The following is an 11,084-nucleotide window of genomic DNA, read 5'->3' on the forward strand; positions in this document are numbered from 1 at the left end:
TTGAGATTAAATTTTTTCCTAAAATAAGATGTTTCTAATTTTAAAGGATATCTAAAATAAAAAAATACTACTTTCTATTGTTAAATAACAAATGTAGCATAATCCAATATGTACAATATAAATTTAACCGATAGTGGGCCGCAAGTGACATAGCTCTGAGAATATTATGTATGAAAAGGATGAACACAAATAGGCAGAGTAAAGAAAATGACGGCCCATTATCCAAACTAAGTCTCTTTCTCTCTCTTAGATTTCTTTATTTTATTATTTTGACAGCATATGCTTGATTGTATGTAACTTTTAATAAAGTGGTAACCAACTAATTTATGTACTCTAAGAATTAGTCATTAAGAGTAGTAGTAAATACTTCTCCGTTCCGTTCCGTTATAAATGAACCACCTCTTTTTAAGCACAAGATTTAAGAAATTAATATTTAAAAAATTAAAGTAAAAAGAGTAAAGTATAAGAGGAAAAAACGTAGAAGAGTGAAAAAAATATAGTAGATGAGAAAATAAAGTAATAAAGATTAATTTTCACTTAAAAGTGAAATGATTCACTTGTGATGGAGCATCCAAAAGAGGAAAATGACCTGCTTATGATGGGACAGATGGAGTACTATTTAAAGATTATTCAGGCTAGAAAAAATATTGCTCGTAATTATTTTGCCTATCATTAATACTCCTTCCATCTTGCTATTCATATTTATTTTGTCAGCCTCCGCAATCGTTCGTCGGACAGAGAGATAACAATCCGACGAGGTTAGTTTCAAGCGGTCGAATTTGGTTTCTCAATTCAAAGTTGAATCTCTAATTTTTTTTGCCCAACAATTTCAGAGAGAACAATCTGCATTCATTGAGATTGGGTAATCGGGTATGCTTCTAATTTGATGGTTTATTGTTAGGCATAATTTGATAGCTATACTATGTTTCGACTAGACATGATACAAATAGTGATAGTTATATATCATAGTTTTTAGTAAATTTATCTTGATTGAGTTTTTGATAGCTAATGATATATAACTATGAGTTATCATATTTAGATGTTTAGTACAACAAGTTACAAACAAATAAAGATAAAAATTAGAATTGTCAAAATTATCCTCATTAATTTAACTTAACGATTAAAATATCCCATGTTGCCTTAATTTTGGGTGGTTTTGTCAATTTATTGACGATAAAAATATCCAAGCATACCATTTCTTATTATATAAAATGCTAAAAATGGAGTACATAATAAATATAATCCTAACTTAAACTTTTCAATTTTAATTTTTATTATATAATTTTATTTATATGAAAAATATTCAAGCATACCATTTCTTATTATGTTAAAATGCTAAAAACGAGAAATTAAATAAATATGACCGTAACTATATTTGTTACTTTTATTTTTATTATAATATTTTATGTATATTAAAAATACTCAAGCACACCATAGCTTAACATTTCTCCTCATATATTAATTATATGAATAATACAGTTTAATTCTTCTTTTATTATTTTGTTGCACATCATTAATTACATTAATTATTATTTGTTATATTGAAATATAATTAAAGTACGTCTGTGTATAAAATATAGTGTATATATATATGGCTATATATAAAATTGTTGGGTAAAATTGTATTTTTCTAAAACTAACTAGGTTGACTAGATATGTAACTTAGACAAATGGTAGTTACATTGTTGCTTGAAACATAGGCTTTTAAGTGGGCTTCGTTCAGGCCGGATACAAAACACGGGTCATGCAGATTTGTAACATAGCTACTAAACACACAGTTAAACCTAGATAAGTCCTACTATCTAGCTGTAACATAGCTACCAAATGGTCCCTTAGTTTTCGACCCTCCTTATAGGTTTTTTCAACTTGTTGAACAAATTCAACATGGGGCAATGATTGAAAGCAGTGGTATGTTTATTGGCTGCTTAGGAAGCAAATAAACCAATGATATGTTAGGAATCATATGGGTTTTGGATCACGATGCTTGTGTATTTCTCTGCATTTTGCTGTTCAACTGGTTTCATTGGGATTAATGGCATTTAGTAATGATAGATACACAAACTATGTTATTTATTTTCATAGAAGCAGGCAGCGTAGAGTTTGGATGATTTGGGAATGGAGTGGCATGTGTATATGAGCTAGGGTTAAGTGAGGACAAAGCTGAAAATACAAAAACTTATTAAGGGTACAAATCGAAATCTTTGTTATACTCAAGGTGCAATACTCACAAAGTGAACATAAGAGATGTTACAAAATTCACGGGAACAGTCAAACAGCGGTTACAACAACTATGGCAAACCTTGAAATGAGAATTCTAAACAAGGCCATCCATTTTCTTGTGTAATTGTAAACGGCAAACCAAACACATCTTAGAGAGTATATTTAATGGTCCACCATAAATGGGCTGATTTTTCATTTGTTAATGGGATGAATTTATAGTATAAAGTAAATTTTAAACGAATTGAGGTTTTGGTCCATGTGGCAACAACTTAAAAATATTGAACTGCCCAAAATAAAATTCACATATAAATATGATCTTTTATATTCTTTAAGTTCTATAGAAATAGACTATTTAGGATTCTCATGAGTTTTAATATGTTATTGGTAAAGTAAGAGAGAGAAAACAAATAGTTGAAATTATGTAGTGGATAGTGAGATCCACAAATGATAAAGTAAAAGAAAAGGATAAAAAGGTTACCATGAACGTATATGAGCTATTTTTATGTGACGGATGAAAAAGGAAATATGACATATTTCTATTAGACGGAGGGAGTATATTCCTAAACTATTGAAAGGGAGACAATTTTGTGATATTGTTTCAAGAGGTTAAGTGATAAATAAAATTAATAATATGTTATTTTGTTCAGGTATGAATTTAATAAAAACTCCTATTGGGTAGATACACAAAAGAAAAGTATTTCATGGAAGGTAGATGTCGCACTTGGGCTATATCATGAGATTTTAAGAAATGTTGTTTTGTTTGTGAAGTAGAGAAAAAATATAGTTTTATACATTAATGTGAGCGAAAATTTTCCAAAAATAAAACATGACATTTTTATTAGATAAATTAAAAAGGAAACTGGTTCAGAGCCTTTGTCCTAGCAGCAAGGAGCTTAGACATCAATGTATGAAGTGCCGAGTTCGAGTCATCTTCACCTCAGTTGTAATTTCCTCCTTTCTTAGGAGTTTATATTTAATATCCTCCTTCATATTAGAGTTATTTTTTTTTAAATTAAAATTAAAATTAAAAAAGAAACTGTGACATCACCTTCGGACGACAAGAGTACTATAAGATACATATAGTTTGTGTATTGAGATGATCAATTAGATCACCCTTTGACAAATTATGAGTAATGACGAGAAACAACTTTATATGGTATTGTTCGGTTGTTATGACTCATTATCATATAATTATTTATGTAGGATTATTTAATTGGAAGAAAGTGAGCTATGAGTTAGTATCATATGATTATTCATTAAAATTAAATTGAGATATTCAAATCATGAATCAAACATATAATAAATATTAAATCATATGAGATACAATCTTTTAAATTAAACGTGCTTATATATATTGTTAAGTAAATTGAAAAATTATGTATATGTTGTAACTTGTTGGATTGTATATCATTCTCATACCCAAAACTCAAAAGTCACGAATCCGGATTCATCAAACCGTATTTTGGTCAAATAGTATAATTTCTCAACTAAAAAACATGCGTTTGACTTGACTTGACTTGACTTGACTTGAAGCTTCCTTCAAAATTACAAGACATTTCCTCATTTATTCATAAGAAGTTTCCAATCATTGTTTAGGAATATAGGAAGAAAGTCTCTCTGGCTAAATTAATACAATATCTGTGTTTGTTTCGTGTGAAACTTAACTTACAAAACTCGTGTGAAACTTAAACTTGTTCATATTAAAATTGTTCAACACGCTGTAGTGTAGAGTCAGTGTCGTTACTTTGGTTAATTATATTCTAAGTTGTTTATTTTACCAACTACTATAAAACAATGTGTTATCGATGTCTGACTTTGTAATAGAAAATGTGCAGATCTTGGACTTCAGAAAACGAGAGACCATTATATTAACAAAAATAAAGAATATTACTGACGAAAATAATGACTTAATATTTTCACAATATGGAAACAAATATCATGGATGGAATTATGGGAAATGGATAAATAGTGAAGTAAATAGAGAAAGTGAAAATTTTTCCTCTCCAAAAGATCGAGGAGGTAAATAGAGTTATAGAGATATTAATTTAAGTGAAACAACTATCGTATTTACCTTTTTTCATAAAATATTTTTTATAAAACTCTCTTTCCAGTGAAAATGGTTTTTGAGAAGGAATTTCCACAAGGGATGTATATGTATCATTGAAAAGATAGAAGTATGGAATATGGGATAAGTTTTTTATTTGAATTTTGTAGAAATGGTTAGAGTTAAATTACTGCTGATGTGAAATATTTGCATGGTATATAGTGAGGAAAGCCCAAAATTAATAGCTTAATTTTTGTGCTTTGACATGATTAGTTACATGCTCCTTCCGTCCCATAATAGGATTCATATTTGGTGTAGACACGAGTTTTAAGAAATGTAAAAAATAGTGGGTTGAAAAAATTAGTAGAATATAATGTCCATTTTTTTATATTGGTTTTATAATAAAATGTGAGTGAAGTGGATTAATGAAATTTAAGACCTACTTACCATTTATAGTAAAAATGAAGTGTGACTCTTATTATGGAATAAACTAAAATGACAAAATATGACTTTTATTGTGAGACTGAGAAGGTATTTAAAAATGTATTGAGAGGAGAGATAATCTCAAAGATATGAGTAAAAAGAATAACACGATCAAAAAGAATATAAATGGGGAAAAAACGTTAAGAGATAGTGCAAAAATCCATATGTCAAAATAATACTACTATCAATGTTCAAGGAATTTGGTGGTATTATTCCTTTTTTAACTTTGAAGAGATATATATATCCCTTCTTCACACAAAATTAGGTAAATATAGTCATTATTTCTCTTTAATCTTTTCTTATTTACCTTCTTTATTGAAATTCACTATTTTTTATAAAGATTTGTTGTTAGCTTTTTTAAGAGACGAATGAGAAATATATATTCTTAGGGCCGTTTGATAAGTTAGTAATGCCTAGATATAGATATTTATATGACTATTTCTAAGTGTTTGATATCATAGTTAACCTATTATGTCAGCCCGTGGTTTTCTCTATGGCCCATCCGAGCCCGCAAATTTTTCCTTAAAATACAAAGATATGTATCTCACAAATTTGGTCGGATAACATTTCTACCTCATTTATTATGATTTATTAATACAAAATCTAGAGAATTTCTTGTCTATCAAACAACAACGAGAAAACCTTCACCCGAACTTATCTTGACACGAAACCCGCATTTCTTATCTTATTTAACAAATCTTGCTATATCTCATCTTTCTTATTAAACGAGCCCTTAATTTATTTGTTTTCTTGGAGGAGGTGTTATAAATAAATATTTGATGAGTATAGAGAATATCTTACAATATCAGTAGAACTTAACCAAACATATCATTTTTTTTTTATGTTGGGTAGTGTACCCCACAGTTATATACATATGAACTTCAGCCCTTTTTAAAATTTTTAGTTCAATTTTATATTTATTTTTATATTTTTAGGTTTATAAATAATTTTCTTTTGCTTTGGAAGAGGCATTCGTATATTGTAGAATTTTCAAATAAATTGTATTGTCCGTTGAAATTTTTTTGTGTCCTACGTATATTGATAACTCTACTATTTAAAAAATCATTTAGTCAAAATGCATTTTATTTACGAGTTACTCAGTTCAAAATTACATTACAATGTTACTCCAAATGTATAGTAATAATATGAAAACTGAAGTATATTTATATATTGAAACGTAGTTGTATAGAAGCTGCCCGAATTTAATAAAATAATTGTAGCACTACTCATTTTGTATTTATATGGTTGGCTGCTAGCTACTTTGAATAAAGTTTGTTCCACCCAATTGCCCATATTCCTTTCCTATCAATACGTTTTTAATCAAAATAACGTTTGACAACCCATGTGCAAATGACAAAATTACCACCACATTATTTTTTTATGTGTTACTTTACATAGAAACATCAAGTTTCGCACTACTTATATAATTAGAAATACCCGCAAACTTATTGTGTGTATTGTGTTCTATGGGACGCAGTCAATTGCTAGCTAATTACCAATCCCAAATTGAGACCAATTTTCAACCATTAGATTAGAAGATCTTGTAGTTAATCCTCAATTTTCAACCATTAGATTAGAAGATCTTGTAGTTAATATGATGCCAAGTGTAATATATTTTAAATTTAAATAATTATTAATGTCAAATCCTATATGTAGTAATTATAAAAATCATCTCAAATCTTTAAATTTACGTAACTCTCTCAATTTAAATTATTTTTTTAAAAAAATATATCAAATTAAAGATAATTTAATAAGGATTCCAACGAGATCTCAATTGCATATGTTCCGACGATGTTCGGGTGATGAAATTTGATAAATTATATTTCAATTTTCGTACATGTTGATAAGCAGCTATTTTCAACAAATGCAACAAAAAAATCTCAATATATTGTAGGCAAAATCTCAATATTATGCATGTCCAATCTCAATAAAAATGTGTTGATATTCCAATGTCATATTGTTGATATTTGTAATACACAATGTTGATATAAAAAAACACTCACGAAAATTATCATATGATAACATAATGACGATATTACCCTTTTGTTGATATTTTGTCTACTATTTATTGAGATTTTGTGAGCTTTAATCTCATCCACTTATTTTAAAATCCAAGGGTAGAGATTTAGTCTTGATTTTGAATTAGGGTGCTAAAAGCATTAGAATAGGACTCTGCGTTCTATAGTCAAATTTCTTTGTATTTTATTCTGGCATATTTCTTCGGACATTAATGTTATTTCCACCAATTCGAATTACTTTGGCTGCGTCAACATTCAATAAGCAAATAATAGTTGGAAATTTTCACGTGAAAAATTTCAGTGGACCATCCACACCACATATAGATAGCATACAATCTAAATTAATAAATCTAATTAGGCATTATTAAACTTCAATTGATACTAAAATTTAGTATTTGGTTGGCAATAAAAGCTCAACAATCAATTAAGTAATGAACGAACTGGTCTATGGCACGTCTCCTGCCATAGCAATTATAGCACCCCCCAAAACTTAGGCTCGTGTTCAATCAATTTGAGATGGTATTTATATTTATGATGCACTATTTTCAGCCAAGACTCTCCTTTTACTAGTCTCGTGATACAAACTGAAACTTGTGGTAGTCATGTATTTTCAACTATTGAATAATTTATTGCGACGAATTAACGAATTCTATCACGCGGTGGGCTATCCTAGATTACTCTATTAGTTTATGGTTTAAATAATAGATTATCGTGTCCATATTGACATTAATATATGGGCTGCGCCATTAAACTTAATTAGGCAGTTTTTAATTTGATTGTAGTTAGTCCCATATAATATTAGGTTGTTATTAACTACTAACTCCGTCTTCCAAATATTGTCCCCACTTTGATCCGACTAGGGTTTTAATAAACGTAATGGAAAGTGAGTTGAAATATATAATGAATTGTGGATCTACTTTTATATATTAGTTTTATAATTAAATGTGAGTAGGAATGAGTTAGTGGAATATGTGGTCCACTACCAAAAATGGTAAAAGTGAAATAGGACAAACTTTGGCGGACGGACAGAAATGGAAAAATGGGACAAACTTTCAAGGACGGGGGTAGTATTTTACATTTTGATCCGTCTATAAAAATTGCTCATTCTATTTTTTGATAACTTATTTTTTTAACAAGGTAAGTCATGTTTTCTACTTATAATTTCTCAATTACTTTTTATTTCTATCTCACTTACTTTACTAATTGTATATTAAAATTCATACCTAACCAAAAATGCATATTCTTGTGGGACGGAGAGAGTATCAGAATTCGTACTCTATTAAGTATTTAACATATACAAATTCTTAACATTACTAAAAAAAGAGTGAAACAATCAATCCAATAGCTTGAGGTTCTTGGCCAGATCATCAATAGCTCGTGGAGTTTTTGAGAGTCCACTCTTGTATCTTGTAAATCAATCCAATGTTTGAATAGGATTTTATATCCATTTTACTCCGTATAGTCGAACCACGTAATTGTTGTGTCTTCTCCAATCGATCGCACTTGTGGTTACTAAACAAATAAACACAAAATACAAGAAATTTACATAAGATATTAGATGTAGGAGTAATTTCCTTAAGGGCAGGATCGGTCTGTGAGAGGGCATTGGGCGGATGGGCTGCAAGGCGATTGGGGATACTAGAGTTGTAGTATATGTGAGGAGTGTAAATAGGTTAGTTTGGTCAAAAGATAATTGAGTCCTGTTTTATTTTGGATTATTCTTCGTTAATTTATGTAGTTCGCTTTTTAATAAAAATAATATATTTAATTGTTAGTATTTTATTTTTCTCATACTTATTTTTTATCTTCATTCTTTTTTCTCCATTTGTTCTCAAGCCAAAAGAAATGTGACAGGAGGGAATATTTTGAAATTATAAGCGCTTTTCAAAAAATAGCCCCCAAGATCTACTGTCCCTCCCTCCACCTTTGGCTGTATATGTTTGGTATATACTCTTTCCGTCTTATTCTAAGTGGAGTATTTCTATTTCTGCACGAGATATTATGCAGTGTTATTCTGTGAATAAGTAAGAGAGATGGAAAAAGTAAAGAGAGTGATGTTTATATTTTTAGAAAAGTGTCATTTAGAGTTGGACATCCCAAAAACAAAAACGGTTCACTTATAATGGGACGGAGGAAGTATGAAAATATAAATATCTCTTTTTATTATTATTTGATTTATGTAATTTGTAGTCCAATTCAAATTATTTTAGGTATTTTGAGAATGACCTTAAAACAAATTTGTAAGGGCTTGACTCTGTTCAAAGCGGATAATATCAAATCAATATTCAGTCAATCCAAACAATTACAATCTGCATATTATTATATAGAAATATAAATTTTTAGATGGTGTACATAAAAAAAAGAGTGCTGCGTGTTTAAAAAAAGAAAAGAGTTAGATATGGTACCAACCAAAGTTGATTAGTAATAAATCTCCCCCCCTCCACCTCTTTTCTCGTTATATATATATTCCAAGATTTCATATCTCCCTACAAAGCATAGCAGACTGACTAGAGAGATTTAATATGACGAGGAGCGAGAGCGAGAGCAGAGCTGAGGCGTTGGAGCCGTGGCTCCAGCTGAGTGACAAAGTGGTGCTGGTGACCGGGGCCTCATCCGGCCTCGGCCGCGACTACTGCCTAGACCTGGCTAAAGCCGGCTGCAGAATCGTGGCCGCGGCGCGCCGAATCGACCGTTTGAAATCACTCTGCGACGAGATCAACGGCCAATCCGGCGAACCCAGAGCCGTGGCCGTTGAGCTCGATGTCAGCGGGAGCGGAGCCTCTATCGAAGCCGCCGTCAACAAGGCTTGGGATGCTTTCGGAAGAGTTGATGCTCTCATTAACAATGCCGGTGTCAGAGGTAAATCAAATTATTCCCATTTATTTTCTTCGCCGAAATTTGTTAAGAGTTAGTTAATTAGTTCCCATTTGCTAAGATTGGAAAATACTATGTGTTAATTACAAAAAAAAGTTTATTTGGAAATTCGGTATTAATTACAATTCATATGGACCGCTCAAGAATCAATCAATTCACTACCTCCCAACCACACCAAAACAAATACTACTTCAATTATTAATGAAGGGTAATTCCATACACGCTTTTTTCTTCTCCATCCCATTCCCTTTAAACAACTAATAATGTTGATAATAGTCTCACAAAAAAAGTCTATTATAAGTGAATAAAATTATGTAAAGAAAAAATAAATAATTATGTTCAAATTGACAAAAATACTAAGCGGCTAATGCTTTCCGTGTGGATAATTTGGTTTATATTCCGGAGATGTTTATTCCTATTTATAATTAAATATAATACTTTTTGAAAATATTTTAATAATATTATTTTAGGTGACTTATGATATGCTTTGAATTTACACAGGAGTGGTGCACACTCCACTAGATTTGAGTGAAGATGAATGGAATGATCTGATTAGAACGAATCTAACTGGAACATGGCTGGTGTCCAAATACGTTTGCCGGCGAATGCGCGACGGCGGACGAGGTGGTTCCGTCATCAACATTTCATCCATTTCCGGCCTCGAACGCGGCCAGCTTCCCGGAGGTCTTGCTTATGCTGCTTCTAAATCCGCCGTTAATTCCATGACCAGGGTAATTAATTAATTAATTAATTGAGTTGAATATTCATATCATATCACAACTTAATTAATTAATTTGTGTTTATCCAATACGCAGGTTATGTCGTTGGAATTAGGGATGTACAAAATAAGAGTGAACTCAATATCTCCGGGGCTATTTAAATCAGAAATAACACAAGGACTGATGAAAAAAAATTGGCTAAACAATGTGGCTGTTAAAACGGGGCCGTTGAGAACGTTTGGAGAGTCAGATCCAGCACTCACATCATTGGTCCGATACTTAATTCATGACTCTTCTCAATATGTGACGGGCAATATTTTTATAGTCGAGGCCGGAGTCACCTTGCCCGGTTTTCCCATTTTTTCCTCCCTTTAGATATAAACTATTTTTCTATTAAGGTGTTAAATTAATACTCTTTATAGTAACTTTTCATCCTCAAAATATATAAACCAAACCACCATACTTCCAATAATATCTGTTTTTGGAACTATTTATTATGTTTTTTCCATCTATATATATTTGTATTAGATTAAGCCCTCAAAATTTTGGATAATTCAACTTGTATAACTCCCTAAAACATATATACACTAAATAAGCTTATAATATTCATAAATGCGTTACGGCTCTAACTAACCAGGCCTCTATCAAAGCCCAACCCAGTCTCCACATATTACAATTTACAAATACAGAATGAACAATGATACAAATACAAAATGCACAAAGACT

The 11,084-nt window shown here is 30.6% G+C and overlaps 1 protein-coding gene across 1 annotated transcript; it reads left to right on the forward strand.

Annotated features, from left to right (window-relative positions):
- The first annotated feature begins 9,244 nt into the window (after positions 1-9,244).
- On the forward strand, positions 9,245-10,855 carry LOC125187197 (3-oxoacyl-[acyl-carrier-protein] reductase FabG-like). Its single transcript, XM_048083740.1, has 3 exons — positions 9,245-9,624; positions 10,141-10,370; positions 10,455-10,855. The coding sequence occupies exons 1-3, from the start codon at positions 9,288-9,290 to the stop codon at positions 10,731-10,733; spliced, it is 846 nt and encodes a 281-aa protein (XP_047939697.1). The 5' UTR covers positions 9,245-9,287; the 3' UTR covers positions 10,734-10,855.
- Positions 10,856-11,084: the final 229 nt, after the last annotated feature.

The sequence above is a fragment of the Salvia hispanica genome, chromosome 5, assembly GCF_023119035.1.
Source record: "Salvia hispanica cultivar TCC Black 2014 chromosome 5, UniMelb_Shisp_WGS_1.0, whole genome shotgun sequence".
NCBI classification, from domain to species: Eukaryota; Viridiplantae; Streptophyta; class Magnoliopsida; order Lamiales; family Lamiaceae; genus Salvia; species Salvia hispanica.